At 52.4% G+C, this 18,724-nt stretch overlaps 1 protein-coding gene across 1 annotated transcript in view; it reads left to right on the top strand.

Annotated features, from left to right (window-relative positions):
* Positions 1 to 18,724, top strand: part of CSMD2 (CUB and Sushi multiple domains 2) — a gene marked incomplete at both ends in the record, with an annotated part of 613,548 nt that overhangs the window by 212,608 nt on the left and 382,216 nt on the right. Inside the window, 1 exon segment of the mRNA XM_080690534.1 lies at positions 8,665 to 8,872. Within this exon segment, the coding sequence (XP_080546660.1) occupies positions 8,665 to 8,872 (208 nt within the window).

Genomic DNA, 18,724 nt, shown 5'->3' with positions numbered 1-18,724 from the left:
GGCAGCGCACCTCAGCAGCGCAAAAGAATGAATCTTTAAGCGTGCCCAGTACTTGGGCGACTAAGGTGGAAGAATTGCAGGTTTGAGGTCAGCCTAGGCGACTTAATGAGACCTCATCTCAAAGTAGAAAATTAAAAAATACTGGCACTGGGGATGTAGCTCAGAGGTAGAATGCTCCTGGGTTCAATCTCCAGAATGAATGAATGAATGAATAAATAAATAAATAAATAAATAAATAAATAAATAAATGTAAGTGAGCAATCTTGAGTCTGAAGGTGTTCCAGCCCCTTCTCCCTGGAGGCTTCTTCCCGCCTCTGTCTTGGGCTCCCATGTCCCGTGTGTATCACACCCTCACTTCCCTCTTCAGCCCCTCCCCCCTGGTGCCCCGATGCCTGGCCTCATTTCAGCCCTTCAGTCTCCTTCTTAGGATCGAAATCCTGGTTTCCCTTGGTTCTATCATCTCCATTATTGCCGGATGCCTCACGTCCTTAACCAAGATGTTCAAGCCCAGGGTGGTGTTTTCCAGAACAAAGAGAACCCTCACCCTCAAAGAAGCAATGGGGCTGGATGCTAAGGTGTCTTTTTCTGTCAACCCCACTAGCTGGGGATCAGCGATGAGGGCCGCCTTGTGGAGGAGGTCTTCCTTTGCCAAATCCGATTGTGTCCCTGCAGGCCAGTGTCTGTGCATCTGGCCATGGGGTGGGGGGGTGGCGAGTGTGGCCTTTCTTTAGTGAGGAGCAGGCTGGGGTGATACCATCCACCCACACTCACGTCACAGTGCCATCCAGAAGCCAGGGTGCCTTTTGGTGGCAAGATTCTCCCAAGCCTCACCCACTTCTCTATTCATGATGGTCCTGTCCTCCTCTTCCTTGCTGATTTTACCCCTTCCTTCTTTCCCTTCAATGCTGGAGGGCTCAGCCTGGCCTCTTCTCTGCAAACTTCTTGCCTCTTCTGGAATCTCATCTACCACATGACTTCTAGGTGTTCCAAGTTTCAGGCCCGCGTGGAAGTCACTCTGCTCTGCTAGACTCCTTGATGTGCTTGAGTGTTCTGTGAGAACACCCTTGCTGCACTCTCCCAACCTGCCCTTTGTGTGCCTGCCCCTCTCTATGTGCTCGGTGAAGAGGGTCTCCACCTGAGATGGCCATGCCAGGCCCAGCAGGGGCGTCCTAGGCTCTGGTCTTCCCTGCTCCTTGCGTGAGAGCGGCCGTCCCTCTGCGTTGGCTGCAGTCCAGGCCTCTCAGCTCCCACCTGCCTCACGCCAGGCGGCCCTCTGTGGACTGCCATCTTCCAGGGCCATGCACGCCCCAGTCCATCCCCACAGGACACGGGAGTGAACTTTCTTAGAATCTCCTCGGGGCGCTTCATCTCTGACAGGGTCCAGTTCTGATCCCTTAGCCTGGAGCCCAAGGCCCTTCCAGAAAGATCTCCAGACCAGACTTTCTACTCAACCTCTGTTTTTTCTTAAGTAGCTCCCAACTAAGCCACACAGAGAACGCTCCCCCAGAACACTAGGGGAGCCAGTGAGGCCCCGAGGAGTCTTGCCTTCAGAAGGGCTTTCAGGGGAGGGGATCCCTGCTGACCAAGGGGCTGGGACACACTAGTTCAGCTCAAGTGGCTGTTTGGCCCCTGGGCCCCCACGGCCTCCTGTGCTCCTCACACCCATTCCTCTGTCCTAATTGACCACAAGCTGAGTGGCTGTCCTGAGAAGCATCCCCAATATGTCAGAACATTCCTGAACAGGACTTTCCAGAGTGTTCTTTCCATCGGTGGCCGAGCCAACCTCAGGCGAAGGGTGCTCACCATATACCTGCACTGTGTCGGGAGCCTCGGTCGTGCCAGAGCTGAGGGGTTTGTGCTCGGGAGGGAGTAGCAGTCTCCTGGCCTTTCTTCCTCCCACGGGTTGGCATCTGTGGGTAGATGGACTTCATCCACTGGGCAGTGGTCTGTAAATATTTGCTGAATGAATGGCAGCTGGATGGGTCTAATTCCCCGTCAGGATCCTGGAAGCAGACACACCCCAGGAGGAAGTGTCTGGCCTGGGTGACCCCACCTACCCAATATCTCTGAGTAATGTGATCTCAATCCGAGCTGCCTGCGCAGAGCGCAGAGCGCAGAGCCGAGCTCGCCGGTGCCTTCCAGGAAGTGCAGCGCACCTCCCTGAAAGGTGGGCAGAGCCTGGGGTCACAGTGCATTCCTGAGGGGGGGATAGGAAGCAGCTAGGATGGGTGTGTGTGCAGAGCAGGTGGGGCTAACCACGCAGAGGCCCACCCCAGGGTCCTGGCTCGCTGAGGCCTGGGCCAGCTGGCAGAGGGCAGTGGTCAGGGCCTGGCACTTCCCTTTGCTTTGTGCCACTCTGGGCACATTTTAAAAGGCAGAGGTCCCAGGGAGATGCTGAGCTTTGATCCACCAGGAGGACCATATGGGTTTCAAACCAGCCTCTGACTTTTGGGGACGCTGGCTCTGGATCAGAGGAGCCTTCAGGAAGGAAGGGAATTCAGGTATATGAGGTCTGAGACGCAGGTGTGGAGATTAAACAGGCCAGAGCGAGGCGTCCTTGGCACCACAGATTCAAGCCGGGCGCTGCGGGGGGCACAAGGCTCAAGGGAGGAGGCGTTTGGTCTGCAGAAGCTTGGACTACAAGTGCCCAGCTGCGTTCCAAACTTTCTAGCCTCAGGGTGAGGACCCCGGGGAATGTCAGACAGTGGTGCCTGCCTGGACAGTGCCTTAGCCCCTGCTGAGCCATCTCACAGCTGTGTGGCCAGCTGCGGGCCCTCTCTGGGTCTCCAACTGGGATAGAAGCAGCAACCTTGCAGGGCTGGCACTTCCTCATTCACTCAGTGACTCAACAACTCTCTCTCTCTCCATGAGCCAGCCAGTCCTCCATCCAGACCTTCTCAATAGACTGTTTATGTTGTGCCAGATGTGGCCCTCGATACAGAGAAGTGCCGCGATGACCCAGTCAGACCAGGTTCCATAATCTCACGAGGGCAAATCCTAGCAACCAGGAGACAGAAACAGACAAGACCCAAATAAGCAGATTGCAGGTGGGGATGGGAGCCGGGGAGGAGATGGAGTAGCCGGTGGTGAGGACACTTTAGGGGGAGCCACCAGGAGAGGTAGGAGGAGCCGGCATGTGAATCAAGTCCAGAATGAGAGACAGAATCTGTTAGGTGAAGACCTGGGGAGCGGCATTTCCAGCACCAGGGTCGCCAGTTCAAAGGTCCCGAGGTAGGAAGGAGCTTGACAAGTTAGAGGAATGAAGAGCCTGTCCCACCTGGCCAAAGCAGATTGGGGATGAGTGGAGAGGACAGGGCTGTGTGTGCAGGGTGAGAGGTTGGGGGTTTGCTTCTCTGTTCAGGAGGCAACAGGAGAGCTTTAAGAGGTCTGGCTCTCCTCTCCAGGAGCGAAGCCCCTGGGAAAGGACCTGAGTGCCTTGGGGCAGGGCCTGTGTGCAACCTTAGGATGGCGGCCTGGCCCCAGGCTTACCCCCTCTGCCCACGCATGCGCAGCACGGTCAGTGCCAAGGCAACTTTGGCCCAAGAGGCAGAGGAGCAGGGGGTACTGCTGGGGCTCTGGAGTCCCTGTGCCCTGGGTTCAAATCCCAGCTCTGACGCTTGGTGGCTATGTGGCTGTGGGACAGTTTTCAAAATTCACCAAGCCTCTGTTTCTTCCTCCGTAAAGTGGGAGTGTTGTGCCCTCTCCCCAAGGGGTTTGAGGGTTAGATGAGGAAACACAGGTAAAAATTAACCAGAGTGGCCCAGGTGAAAGCTCCATGGAGAAGGCCCATGTGACCAGCTGCAAGGACCTGTCTGTATCCATCCCCGGGGAGGCCCTGGGGGTGCTACCTCTGGAAGGAGCCTGGGCTGGTGGCATGGCAGTGTCCTTCCCAGTTGTATAAAGGAGTGCCTTTTCTAAAGATGAGGATAAAGGGCAGAGTCCAGAGGCCCCGAGAAGAGAGAAGTAAGGGGCTGAACGGGCTCCTGGGCCGTGGTGCGGTCAGGGAGGAGGAGCTCTTTGGGAAGAGAGATGGGGTGGGGTGGGCTGTGGCTTCCAGGGGCTCTGCCTGGCTCTCTCTGTCTTGCCTCTGAGTTCCAAGATGGCGGCCTGTCCTCCAGGGTCTAGCAGCCATTCATTTCCTCAGAGCCTGGGGGTGTGGGGAGGGAGCCCTATGCGGAGGACCCGGGAGCCTTTGCACATCCAAGATGGAGCTCTGGACATGGCCTGGATCACAGGTGGAATGTGCAGGGTGCTCCATCCCCACCCAAGACTTGAGAATCACAGTGGAATTAACGGACCGCAGAGGAGACTGACGGAGAGTTTTCTAAAATTATGGTTAATTGGAGGGATTTCAGTAGAACCTAAAGATGATCATAAATAAAATCCACAAAGTCAGAAAGGCGACTGTCAGCACAACCCACCTGCACTCGGAATACGTGTGATTTCGCAGCGTGCCGCAGGCCCGTCGCGGGGAAGGAGGAAGCGCAAATGAATATTTTAGGACTGCCGTGTCAGCCGAAGGTTGTGTTTTATGACTCTGAAGTTGTAACTGTAAAATACGATGCCTTTTTTAAAGTGTGGGAAAATCACTAAACAGCTTTTTTACGGCATCTTCAATCAAAATAGGAGGGTGCTCAAGTAAGCCGGGGTGTCAGAGGAGCCCAAGAGGCAAGGGTGGCATCCCCAGAAGTCACCAGCTGAAATGAGGAAGCTGGAAAGGCCCTGATGGCTTAGTCGCTTCCTGTGGGAGCCTGAGCAAGTCACTTAACCTCTCTGGGCTCCGGTTCCCGTTTCATTTATTTGCACATTAGATACTTTTTGATGGCCTGCTAGGTGCTGGAGATAGAACTGGCCTGGCCCCTGCTTTCAGGGAGTTTACCGTCTTGATATTGAATAAATAATGGCATAATTGACCAGTTAATATGAGTGATAATTAACTATAGGAAAGTATGTAGAGCTCTGAAATCATAAGATGGGGGAGGAGAGTCTGTCTCTAAAAGGTCCTAGAAGAAGTGACCTTTGGACTCTCACCTAAAAGCTGAGGCAGGTCTAGGCTGGCCCAAAGAGGTAAAAAAGTTTCCAGAAAGAGACAACAGAACTTTCACAAGTCCTGTTGCAGGGAGAAGCCTGGTGTGCGGTCAGAGGGAGGGAGAGATTGGCCTGAGTGAGGTCTCCTGAGAGGTCCTCGGAAACCTATCTTGATCCTGAGTGAGAGTGGGAGCTATTGAAGGTTCCCGTGGAGTGGAGAGGTGGCGCCGTCGTCAGCCCTGTGCTTTCCAGCAGCCCTCAGGAAGGGTGGACAGGCTGGAGGAAGGAGACTTTGAGCCCGGGCAGAGGCTCCAGGCCGGGAGCTGGGGAGGAGAGGCCGAGGCTGTTTTGGCTGGCTTGAGAGGATGTAGTATGTGTGTCTGGGTGGCTCTAAGGCCGCACAGGGCACAGGGCTGAGTAGACCCCGTCTTTCCCCCCCACCCCCCTGCATCCCACCCAACCCCTGTTGTCCTCTTGTATGCACGGGGCCAGGTAAACTGAGACTGTGTAGACAAGATCTCTGGAGAGGGACCCCCCTGCCCTGACTGTGGCTTCTTGGGTCCCTGCTCCCTTCCCACAGAGTCCTCCCCTGGCTCCTCTCCCTCCTCCACCTGCCCTTCCCTCTGCTGTGCTCCCTGTCTGCTCCTCCACCCCACTGCTGACATCAGGCCTTGTGTCTGTGGTCTGGGCCGTGGGGCACTGCTTTTCCATCATCCTCAGAACTGACCTCAGTGTGGAATCAGGAGGCTGACGTGGGGCCGTCCCTCCTCAGTCACCAGTCTGCCTTCCCCTTCCCAGCTGCCTCCTGGGTCCATTTTTCCCCCTCCCTTCCTCCCTCCCTCGACCATGGTTTGCCCAAGTCCACTGCCCAGAGCATCCACTTCATGGTTCCCCTGCTCTCCTCTCCAGCCTCAACTCATGCCATCTGCCCAGTACTTGGAACTAGAGTCATTTTTTTAACCAGTTGTGAACTTGACTCCCAGCTGAAATCCAAAATGTTTTTCTCTGTAACCCCATCCCACCCCACAAGCCCCGGCACCTGCTGGCAGAACCCACACCCAGAGCTGACCTCTGCGCCGCCCATTGCCAGGCCGTGGCCCAGTGCACGCATGCACATGCACACTCCCCGGTGGCCTGCAGGCCGCTCCAGAGAGGCTGGGCCCCTGGCCTGGGGAACTGCTCCCCTCTTCTTCCAGCACACCTCTGCTCCTTTCTCAAGGTGCCGGCAAGTGTCCCTTCCTTCACGAAGGTCTCCGGAACCCCGCCGTCCTGGCCAGGACTACAGTCTGTTCACCTGTGTGGATGGGGCCAAAGATGGCGGGCCCGGTGCTGGCTGGGCCGACACCGCTGGCTGTCCAGCAGCTTATCTCCCTGGTCAGGCTGGCGGCACATTTATTTACATCCAAAGTAGACAAACCCTGCCTCAGAAATCAGACTTCCTAGACTCCTGCCAGAGAGACACCCGGGGCCAGACAACCATGCAACCTGATAAAACAAATAAATAGCATCACTAAACTGGATTTAAAACCAAGTGGGGCCGGTTCTGCCTCCCTCCCCTCCCTTCCTCCTTCCTGGGCCTGTGCAGCCGGATCAGGAGCAGCAGAAGAGGAGGGGAGGGGAGTGGAGAAGGAAGACATACCCTCAGCCCCCTGCTTGGCTTTCAAGGCTCCTCACGGTGCAGCTCCTGCCTCTGCCTGTCTCTTTAAACTCAGGGCTGCTAGGGAGGCACTAAAAGGGTCAAGCTGGCTGACTCAGCTGCCCGGCTCCTGCCCTTTCCAATCCCCCGCAGCTCAGGAGGCAGACAGCTCTTGCATGCAGTGCTTGCAGCCAGGGCATAGCCAAGCTCCCTGTTAGACCTGGTTCCCCTCAGCATGGTCTCTCACCTGGATTCTCCCAGTGGCCTCCTCAGGCGCCCCTTTGGTCTGCTGTCTGCACGGCAGCCCAAGGAATTGTGTTGACCGACACCCAAGTCATCGCTCTCTGCTCAGAGCCTCTGTCTGTTTCCATCTTAGTCAGAGTAAAAGCCACGCCCTTAGGGCAGCCTCAAAGGCCCGCCATCATCAGCCCCACCAACCTCATCCCACCACTCTCCTCCTGGTTCTTGCTGGTCCAGCCCCTCAAGGCTCTTGATGCTCTTTCTCCAACAGAGCCAGGCTCTGCAATAGCAGGCCTTTGCATTTGCTGTCCATCTTCCCGGAATGCTCTCCCCATAGATAAGCACGTGGCTCCCTCTGTCCCTCTATCAGATCTTGGCTGAAGTGTCAACTTCTCACAAGGCTCTCCCTGCCGGCTGGCCCTTTCTGAAATATTCCTGTCCTTTGGAATCCACCCCAACCTCTCTGCATTTATCATCAGCTCATTTGGCAAATGAGCTGGTGATAATTGTGTGTGTGTGTGTGTGTGTGTGTGTGTGTGTGTGTGTGTGTGTGGTACTGGGGTTCCTGGAAGCCCTTCTACCTCTGGGCTACACTCCCAGACCTATTTTTACATTTTTATTTGGAAACAGGGTCTCCTAAGCCAGCGCGCGGCTGGCTTCGAACCTGCGCGATCCTCCTGTCTCTGCCTCCCAAGCGCGGGGATTGCAAGCATGCGCCACCACATCCGGCGAGCTGGTAATAATTATTTATCTTGGAGTTGTCTTTATTCCTTAGGCCAGAAAGCAAGCTTCATGAGGGCCAGGGCCTTGTGGTGGTCACAGCTGAATCGCAGCACTCAGAGCAGTGCCTGACATATGCGGTCAGATTTATAGAAAGAATGATTGTCTCAGCCAGGTGTGGTGGCGCACGCTTATAATCCCAGCATTTGGGAGGCTGAGACAGGAGGATCAAGGTTCACTGACAGCCTCAGCTACTTAGTAAGGCCCTTTTGCAACTCAGTGAGACCCTGTTTCAAATATAAAGAATAAAAAGTAGGGCAGGGGTTGTAGCTTGGAAGTAGAATGCCTCTGGGTTCCATCTCCAGTACCAAAAAAAAAAAAAAAAAAAGCATAGTCTTCTGGGCGTGGTGGCACACACCAGTACTTGGGAAGCTAAGACAGGAGGATCACAGGTTTAAGGCCAGCCTCGGCAACTTAGTGAGACCCTGTTTCAAAATTTAAAATATATAAAATTTAAAACAGGCTGGAAGTATAACTCAGAAGTATAATGCCCCTGGGTTCAATCCCCAGTACCAGTGTTTTATCACACAGATTTACTATGATCTAGTGGGAAGAAGCATTCTGTTCACTTCAGTTGTGACCGAGGAAATCCACAGGGCAGCTGATTTTTTCCTCCTTCCTGGTCATGGTAGAGCTTGGGTTGTAGTTAAGAACATGCTCCCTAGGACAGAGTTCAAATATTAGCTCTGTGAGTCATTAGCTGTATGACTTAAGGCAAGTTAACTTCTTTATGCCTGAATTGTCTTTCTCTGTTAAATAAGGACACTAATATCTAAAATTCTCCAAATGGTGCTTGGCACCCAGGAAGGACTATAGAGGTATTTGGTAGCATTTCTACTTGGCCAGTTCAGACCAGAATCCTGTGTTTAGTCTCTGAGTATCACATTGGGACCCTTCCTGCCTGTCATTGGTGATGCCCAGCATGAGTGCCAGGCCTGGGAACCAGACCACTCACATGAGCCTCTTGTCTGTGCCCACAGCGGACGATGCCTGTGGCGGGACCCTGCGGGGCCAGAGCGGCATCATCTCCAGCCCCCACTTCCCTTCAGAATACCACAACAATGCCGACTGTACATGGACCATCCTGGCCGAGCTGGGAGACACCATCGCCCTGGTCTTTAATGACTTCCAGCTGGAGGACGGATATGACTTTCTGGAAGTCACAGGGACTGAAGGCTCCTCCCTCTGGTAAGTGCCCCGCCCGGCCTCCTTCCTTCTCACCTGTCCCCTGCGACTGTGAATTATGAAGCTGTACCTGGGCCTTCAGCAAGGGCCTCTCTGCTATTGAGTTTTATTCTCATCCTAATGAGATTTCATTGCATATGTTTAAAGCTGGGGTAAATTTTTGCAGAGATTTCCAGGTCTGATTTGAAACATGTGCTTGCTGAAGAATTTCATAACGGATCTCAGTTGAGTGACTTGTATTAAGACTAAAAATGTTCTGATCTCAGGATATGGACAGGGTCTTGTTAAAACTTGATAAAATATTGTTCCACCTCTGGAACACATCTAGCAAAGGGACCAGACCCTTAAGGGACGATTGCTTTCCCTACTCCCAGGGCCTTGAAAGGGCAGCAAGGGGTTGTGTCTTGGTGTGTGAACAGGGGACGGATCTCCCTGTGTCAGTTGGCTTTTGTGTCACTGTGACTAAGATTCCTGACCAGAAGAAATTAGAGGAGGGAAGGTTCTTTGGCTCATGGTTTCAGAAGTTCAGTCCATGGTCAGTGAGCTCCAAGATACAAGAGTCATGGTGGCAGGATGTGGTGGAGGAAAGCTGCTCAGCTCATGGCAGCCGGGAAGTAGAGAGAGAGAGAGAGAGAGAGAGAGAGAGAGAGAGAGAGAGAGAGAGAAACAGAGAGAGACACAGTCCCCTGAGACCCCACCTTGTAACCCTGCTGCACCTGAGGCCAGGCTTCAACATGTGATCATTTTAGCGACACTCCAGATACAAACTATAATATTGCCTGTCTTGGCTCTGGCAGAGTGCTGGCTCTCCCTTGGTGCCTTCCTGGATGTTCTCAGATGGTGGCATGTTAGGAAACAGATGCACGATTGAAGATTTGTCAGCCTTCATTGCCTGGTGTTTAACAGACTAGGACTCCCAGGATGCGCCCAGGCTGAGGCTGGCTCAGGGAAGTGTCCAGCTGCCTGTGGGTGACAAGCCTTGCCCATGGCGGATGGCATTTAGAACACTGGAGCTCTCTCTCATCTTCTCACTGCTGCTGTGTTATCGACAGGAGGATGCCAGGGGCTTTGTGAGCACATCAGGAGCCAGTGGAGGGGTATGTCCAGATGTGCTTCTGCAAAGGCCAGGTCTTTGTAGCCTTGGTTGCTGCATGCTGCTAGGAGAAGGCAAGGCTCGGGACATGGGATGGAGGGTGGAGCGGGCGTCACCAGGTCTGGGTGAAGTGGAAAGTGAATCAAGTGAGTCTTCCTGCAAGAGTGAGGGAGGAGGGTGTCTAGGAAGGACAGGGACACAGCAGTCAATGGCGGCGGGAAGGGAGTCAGGGAAAGAGAAAAATGGAGGGTGAGGAAGAAAACAAGAGGAGGAGACACAGAGATTACAGGCCTCCTGTGTGTCAGGGCTCCTGGTGGGAGAAGCACAAGTCAAGCGAGACACAGTCCTTGGAGGGGCGATCATCCACCAGGCGAGAAAATCAGATAACCTACATCAGGAGCCAAGTCTATGTGAGAGGGATAAATGGGCATGGACTCCACCCAAATATAGACTCATACTTGGGAATCAGTATAATTTGAGAGCTTATTTCCTGGTGTAGGGCAAGGCAAGCCGACCTGGCAGCCAGGAGACCTGGATGTTGAGAGCTCGTCTGGGCCATTTCGTACCCCAGATGGAGGGTTGGGAACCATCTAACAAGAGCTCTGTTAAGTAAACCATGCCACAGTCTTGGGAGGGAATGCCACACAGCCACGGCCACCCAGCAGACACGGTGAGCTGTAGCCTACTGTCCTGGCTTGTCATACACAGGAACGGAAGACTTAAAATGCTCCATGGAGTTTGATGTTCTGTGAACTAGCCTGGGAGCAACACAAGTGATTCCAAGAGGAGAGGGATGGAGGTCTAGATGAACCTTCTCTGAACTGGAGTCCCCGTGACCAACTGGCCTAGAGACCTTCGGACCCTGCCTCTTTATGTCAAATACCCATTTTTCTGATTGCAAATGGAAGACGTGTACTTTCCTTGTAGAAACTCTGGAAAGCACACAAAGATAGACATGAATAACAATGATCACAATTTTGTTGTACTCCCTTTGGTGTTTCTTGCTTGTCCTAGATCAAGCTAGCTGGCTATTTTAATATTTGATATGTATACTTTATATATTTTAATATTACAAAATTAGGATGACTATGTCTGTAGTCATGTATTTTTAACTTAGTGTGACCTCATGAATATTTCCCCCATATCATCACAGATACCCTCCAATATGTAATAGGTGCGAGAGAAAATCAGTTTTTGAGTACTTACTGGGTACCAGGCCAGTTCTACTTGAGTACTTACTGCCAGTGGGTACCAGGCCAGCTACTATTTCATTTCAGCTCTGTTAAAAAATTTAGGAAGTCAGTAGCATCCTTTTCTTCCCTTTACGGATGAAGTAAATAAGGCCCAGAGCAGTTATGCTCCTTGCTTGGGGCTACACAGGTAGTAAGGGGCTGAGCTGGGATTCTGCACAGGCGAGTCCTACTCCAAAGCCAGTCTTAGCCAGCACAGTAGGCTACAGCTCACCGTGTCTGCGGGTGGCCGTGGCTGTGTGGCGTTCCCTCCCAAGACTGTGGCATGGTTTACTTCCCAGAGCTCTTGTTAGATGGTTCCCAAATGTTTGCTTCTATAAACAGACACCAAGATGGATAGTCTTCCTGGCTCTCTCCCTCTCAGTCTCCAGGCCTGTTTGACGCACTTGTTTATCCTTGGGCCAAATGGCCTCCTGCAGCTTCTGCCCCCAGGTGTGAGTCTACACATTGTCCAAACTTCTGGACTGAAACAAATCTGAAAGCGTATTCCTTTTCCTATTAAGTCACTCAGTGGGGAAGGAATTAAGCAGAGGAAATCGTTAGGGGAGTCATTCAGAACCCTTTGCTATAAGATTAAATTATAATTATTTACAGGGCCGGTGTCACCATTGCCAGGCAGGATGCATTTGTTGTTCTAATTTATACTTGCATAGCAATTATGGATCAACAAACACGGAGGCTCAGGACGTATGTGTGGGAAGGAGTCGCTCTCTCCTCGCCCCTTAGCTTTATGGATCCCCGGATTCCTGTGAAAATCCGATGCTGCTGGTTTATGAGTATACTGCTTTTATTAGCATACACTAAGATTTCAGACTGTTCTCTTGAGTTCCATGCCCAGGCATAGAAAGAAAGATAACACATCCTGTTAGAAGAGATGGATTTGAATAGCTGGGCATCCTTTCACTTACTGAGAGGACAGGGACCATTGGGTGTGGTGGCACATATCTGTAATCCCAGTCCTTGGGAACCTGAGACATGAGGATCGCAGGTTCAAGGCCAGCCTCAGTAACTTAGCAAGACCCCCAGCAATTTAGCAAGACCCTGTTTTAAAATAAAAATAAATAAATAAAAGGGTAGGATATGTAGCTCAGAGGTAGAATACCCCTAGGCTCAATCCCTAGTACAAAGAAGGGGAAAAAAAGAGAAAAAAAGACAGGGGACCCCTTTGGGAGAAAAAGATTCACCGCCTTCTCTACCAGACATCAGCTCCTTACTAATTCAGAAAAGGAGGGGCAGACAATGTTCCCGACTCACTTTCTATACTCTTCTCTTCCCTTGAGTGGGGGAAAATCACAGGAGAGATTTAAATTAGGGGCTGCAGTGGTCTGGATTTCACGGGGATTGTGAAAACATAGGGTTTGATCATTTTGTATTTTGCCACGTGAGCCTTTGTGGGGGAAACCTGCCGATTCCACAGCACATTATTTCATGAAACAAAAGACAACTCACAGCCAAAAACGTGGCAGGAAGTAATCACTTGGTGACCTTGGGCTGACACCCTGAAGGATGGGGCGGTAGTTCATTGAAACAGCAGCGCGCCCATCCCCTGAGCCCTCCGTGGACTCGTTTTCCTGCATGGCTGGTCCCTGCCGGCCTCTGGGAACCTGGCGCTGTACGTTTTGCACAGAAAGAGTCTGTCACTATGGTGAGCACGGAGCCCGGCAGCTCTGGGGTGTTCAGAATCCCTGGTAGTTTAGTGCTGGGCTCCCTGAGTTAATTGCTTTGTGTATGAGATTGGCCATGAGCAAAAGCTGGGCTTGGACAATCCACACAGTAGATCTGCTCTTGCTCCCTTACTACACACACACTCACACAGACACACACACTCACACAGACACACACACTCACACAGACACAGCCAAATGACCAGTGTGGTCATAACTCCTCCAAGTCACCAGCATGTACACAGGGCCTTGTCAATCACACACACACACACACACACACACACACACACACACACACACACCTTTATCTCCAGCTCACTGAACTCAGTTTAGAGGCCTGATTTTCTCTCATTGACACCACTGCTCGGGGGTCTCTGTCCTGCTCTGAGCAGTCGGTTGGCTCTGACCATTGCATAACCCCATCCCGTCCCAGCAGATCAAAGGAAAATGCTTTCTCCGTTGCTAAGTTCATCATGAGACCCAGGGCCCATTCTGAGGGCTGGGGCTGGGGATGCAGAAGATGCTCTTAATCCTTGGAGACATGGATCTCAGGAGCTTGTGCAAGCACTAAGTGCTTACTGGTCTGCCAGAGCTACCTCTCCACTGGTGGAGGGAACCAGAGGAGGGAGACACTGAGAAGCCCTTAGAGCAGAGCCAACACCCTGCTCCCTTCTGAGGCTCTCCTGAGTCTGCCTTTGGGCTAAAGAAAAGGGAGGAAGCCAGTCATCCTCCCAGGAGCATGGGGGAGAAGCGGTTAGGTGTTGAGCTGCAGCAGGCTTGAGAGGCACTTAGACATGGCTGCAAATCCCAGATCCTCCTCTTGGCCATCTTGGATCTTTGCTGACCTCCATGAGCCTCTATTTCCCCATCTGTAAGTGGGGCCCATACTGACCCTTGGAGGGCATGCTGAGAGCGCTGAGCATGTAACTGATGTCTGGCTCATCCTGAGGTAAGGGTCCATGGCCAGGGGCTCATCTTTGAGGGAAAAGAGCAAGTTGAGGCCCCTCTAGCTGCTCAGAGCCTCATGGGTCCCACTCTGAGTGCCACCCTGGAGGCTGTTGTCCAAGCCTACCAGCATGGTGGCATCTCACCAAACAGACAGGCACAGCCTGGGGCCCCGACTGACCCAGCCTCGGGGGAATTGCCTGACACCCAGATGAGGTAGACTTCTGGGAGCCTTGGGTCAGACTGGAGGGCACACTAGCAAAGGTCAGAGCAGGGCAGAGGCTTCACGGAGACCATCTGTCTTCCCGGAGCTGCACTGTGCAGGCCCAGTGTGCGTGGCGTCTCCTCTGCCCAGGCCGGCCCCAGCCTGGCCAGTGAGCTGCCCTAGAGGCCAGCTCTGTGCAGGGCCAGGAACAGAGGCTCTTGTGTCCCCCTCTGGGCCTAGGCAGCTTCCTACCCATGAAGGAGAGATGAAAGTTCATTCTAACAACCTGTACATCCCAGTCCTGCCTCTGAGCGCTGGGTAGATACTCGGGCTGTGCTTTTGTCTTTTTTTTTTATTTTTTTGGTACCCAGTGTATTTTATCTCTCAGCTACACCCCATCCCTTTTGTGTGTGTGTGTGGTACTGGGGTTCCTGGAAGCCCTTCTACCTCTGGGCTATACTCCCAGACCTATTTTACATTTTTATTTGGAAACAGGGTCTCTGAAGCCAGCACGTGGCTGGCTTCAAACCTGCGCGATCCTCCTGTCTCTGCCTCCCAAGCACGGGGATTACAAGCGTACACCACCACGCCCGGCTCTTATTTATTTTGAAACAGGACTTTTTCAAGTTGCTGAGGGTCTAAGTTACCGAGGCCGGTCTCCATACTTCCCTCTTTCCTCGGCCTTCTAAGTACTAGCATTATAAGCATGCCCCTCCAGGCTCTTTCTCCCTCCCTTCTTTTTCCACCCTCCCTCCCTCCCCCCTCCTTTCCTCCCTTCTCCCCTTTCTCTCTCCCTCTCTCACTCCTTCTCTCTCCTTTCTATTTCTGCAGTACCGGGGATTGAACTCAGGGCACTCTAATCACTAAGCTACACCCCTGACTCAGGCTGTTTTTTATTTTATTTTATTTTATTTTATTTTGTGGGTCTGGGGATGAAACCCAGAGGCATTTGACCTCTGAGCTACACCCCCTGCCCAATTTTTTATTCTTTATTTTGAAACAGGGTCTCACTGACTTGCAGAGGGCCTCACTAAGTAGCTGAGGCTGTCTGCGAACCGTGATCCTCCTGTCTCAGCCTCCCAAATGCTGGGATTACAAGCTCAGGCAGTTTTAGAAGAGAGCATTTCCCCAGAAAGCAGCTCTACCCAGCAGCCTCTCTGGCTTCCCTTGGAATCCTCTGCCCTGCGCCACCTCTCTACCTCGGGGGACCCTGAGGGATTCCCTTCATGTGTTTGCTCTTGTTGTAAGTGGGGGATAAGAAAGACCCCCTCTCCTTTAGAGTTCAGTTTGAAAATTTTGCTAGCCGATAGTATCTCCTTTTGAGAGACCTTGTTTTAATTATTAGGCATTTTATGCATGGAATTTAAACCAACTGGAAACATTTGATCTCAGGGACTTTTAACTAGAAAGTTCTTTCAGGGGCGTGAGATGCAGCTAGAGCTGCGATGAGAACGACCCGCCTGCGGGATCCGCTGAGCATAACCGTCCGCTCATCTGTTCGTTCGTATACACTTCACGAAACCATCGCTTTAGATTATTTATGTCCATTGTTACTTTCCTCCTGTTTATTTTGCTCAGTCACTTATTGAGACCCTTCGGTGAACTAGGTGCGACAGACAAAGGCTCAGTTAGGATCCCTCAGGAGATACTTATTCACTCCACAAATGTTTATGGAACAGCCACGCGCCAGGCTGCAGCCAGGAGCTCACAGTCAGAGCCAAGAGGCAGAATATTATTAAATGTTTTACAATTTCATATGGTAGGTACTTTTCTAAGAGGTATAAAGAAGGTCCCCCAGGCATTGAAAAGAGAGATGCAATAGCCCGGATTCTTCCAGTTGAAGAAATAGATACCCTCCTCCAACTAACTCAAGCTATAAAAGGGAATGTGTTGGTTTCTGTAATTGAAAAGCCCAGGAATTGGCTTCAGGTACTGCTGGATCAAGGCAGACAAATAATGCTCTTCCCCTCCCAAGGCTTTGCTGTTCCATGCATTACCTTCATCCTCAGGCAGGCTTTCCCTGAGCAGGCTCAGGTGACTCCATCGAGTCGCTAGGGCTGGCTGTCTTAGCCATCCCAACAGAAAGGGAGCATCTCTCCTGCTGCCTCTTGCTTCAGTTATATGCCTACCCCTCAACCCCCTCGAGCCAGAGGGAACTCTCATTGGTCAAATTCAGGTCATGTGACCTCCAGCCCCACCCAGACTTCATGCTAATGGAATGGAGTAGGCCTGGCCCACCAAGGAAATCCTAGATACTAGGAAGGTGAAAACTAAGATGGCCCTCCAGAGCCTTGTCAGTCTTCCTGAGGTGATGGAGCCCCTGACGGGAGCACTAGGATATGCAAGTCCCTGGGGAATGGCCTGAGAGTTGAACTGAGGAGTGGATGGGAGTTGTCACCAGCACGGAGCAGGACAGAGCCCTGTGGTGTGTTTGGGGCATCGCAAGCCAGGTGCAGAGGGGAGACAGGAGGGACAGGCCTAGCCTCGCCCTGTGCTTGTACCCAGAGGGCATTCCCTGGGCCGTGCAGAGTGCAGAGGGGCATTAAGCAGGGGAGTGAGTCCATCACACTGCATTTTACCTGAGTCAGACTAGCAGGTCCAGAGCCCAGCTACAAGGCTTGTTTGTGACCACTGGGTCAAGAGATGGCCCAACCATGAGCTTTGAGGGGGGAGAGAGGAAGGGGTGACGTAAAAACATATCAGATGCAGAATCGGCTGGGCCTGGCTTCACTGGGAAGGAGGGACGGAGGCAGGGGAGGTGTGCGGGATGATGCTCAGTTGCGTTTCTGAGGGATGACTGTGGTGGGTCCCTTACTGAGCAGGGGAACACAGGAGATGGAGTTGGGCATGGTGGGGTAAGGAGTGGGTGCTCGTGTCCTCCTCCAGCACAGAATGAACAAAGATAGGAAAGTCCAGGCCACAGCAAGGAAGACCAGGACACTAGATGCAGGGTGGTGAACCTGCCATCCACATCTGCAAAATGTGGTGTTCCCCAGGACCCTGGGGAGTCCTCCTCATGATGAGCACCGGCTAGCGTTCCACAGCAGATCGCCCTCATCCTCTCCATCACCTCACCAGCCCTGCCTGTCACCATCTTCCCGCCATACGTGATTCAGTCAGACCGCAGCCTCGTCTGGGGCAGACTTCTTCTTTTCAAGAATGTTTATTGCAATAATAAAAAAAGGCAGTTTCTTTATTTGTTAACACTCCACACAAATATAACACTTTACACAACCTATGATATCTTAGGGCAGGCAGAGAGAGAGAGAGGAGAGACTGGGGGAGAGAGAGAGAGAAGAGGAGAGAAGGGAAGGGAAAGGAAGGGAAAGGAAGGGAAGGGAAAGAAGGATTAATACAACCTGGAGAGCCAGTTGGGAAGTCGGGGTCTTGGGTTTGGGTCAGTTGTGAGTCTGGTCCAGGTCTTCGGCTGACTTTAACCTATAAGAAAATCAGCCTGTGTTTTCCACTAGAACTTTAAGGAATTCCAACAGCTGGCCAGGCTGGCCAGATCAGTGTTAACCTGGTTATACATAGTCAGAACGAGTAGGCAGAATGGCGAGGCTGTGCCGCAGAAACAGCTGTAGGTGTTGGGTCTCCGGTGCTGGTGCTGATGGCCGTGGCCCTCAGGTTGCTAGGTGTTGGTGCTGGTGGCTCAAGGCATATCCTGGTTACATCTGGGTGTTTTCATGTTGTGCTTGTGCCTTGCGGCTACTCCTGGTCATTGCCTGTCAGGCCTGGATGTGACCTTGAACTGCCACTTGAAGCTCAGTTCTTTTTTTACATTAGTGGAGACATTTTACATGTGCTCTCTGCAGCCCTTTTCTGATCTGACCCTGGGATTGGCTCTGGGAATACACACACCACACATCCTGTGTTCTGTGGAATTTAAGATCTATTGGGGGAAGACTGACATTGACAAAATAATCACCAACTAAACCTAAAATATATCTAGGATGACCCATAGAAGAAATGAACAGGATGAGGTGTGATAGCAGTGTGGAGCCTGTTTTAAGGCAAAAAGGATCAATGGAGACCTCACTGAGGGGATGGGGCTTATGCTGAGACCTGACCTACCAGAAGGAGCCCCCCCATTAAGAACTTGGGATCCGTAGTCCCAGCAATGAGTGTAAGGCCCATGATCACTGTGTCCTGTGAGCCTTTGAACTTCATTCATGGAAGTGGTGTGGGCCTGGTCCCATGCTGGCAGAGATGCTCAGTGAAAACCTGAGCTGTTACGTGACCAGGGATGCTGAGCCTGTCCCCTCCTCGCTGGTGAGCGAAGGAGGAAGAACGTGCTTCCTCCCTGGGTGTGCCACGCCCCCACTTCCCTCTCCTTCTCTGCCACATCCCAATGCTCTAAGCCACTCCAAGAAACGGTTCTGTTCTGATGGAGCCCATGAAATTGCATCTGTTATATCCATCAGGAGCCAGGCCATAAATAACCAGCCCTTTAAAATCTCATCTCCCATATCTCTCAGAGTTGGAAATAGCATTACAAGCTCCGCAGCCGAGTGGTAGGAAAGGATTAGTGCCCCGGCACACTGCTGGCGCCAACCTGTCTGCAGGGACGAGGGCCGGGCCCGACGTGACTTCCTTGCTTCCGTGGGTGAGAGCGCGCTCTGAGGAAAAGACGGGAAGGTGGCGCGGGAAGGGCGCGGTGCCGCCTGCGGTGGGCACAGGGCTCTGCTCAAGCCCGCG

The sequence above is a fragment of the Muscardinus avellanarius genome, assembly GCF_963383645.1.
Source record: "Muscardinus avellanarius genome assembly, chromosome: 3".
Lineage (NCBI taxonomy): Eukaryota > Metazoa > Chordata > Mammalia > Rodentia > Gliridae > Muscardinus > Muscardinus avellanarius.
The sequence above is the reverse complement of the archived record's forward strand: the minus strand, read 5'-3'. Positions and strand labels throughout refer to the sequence as shown.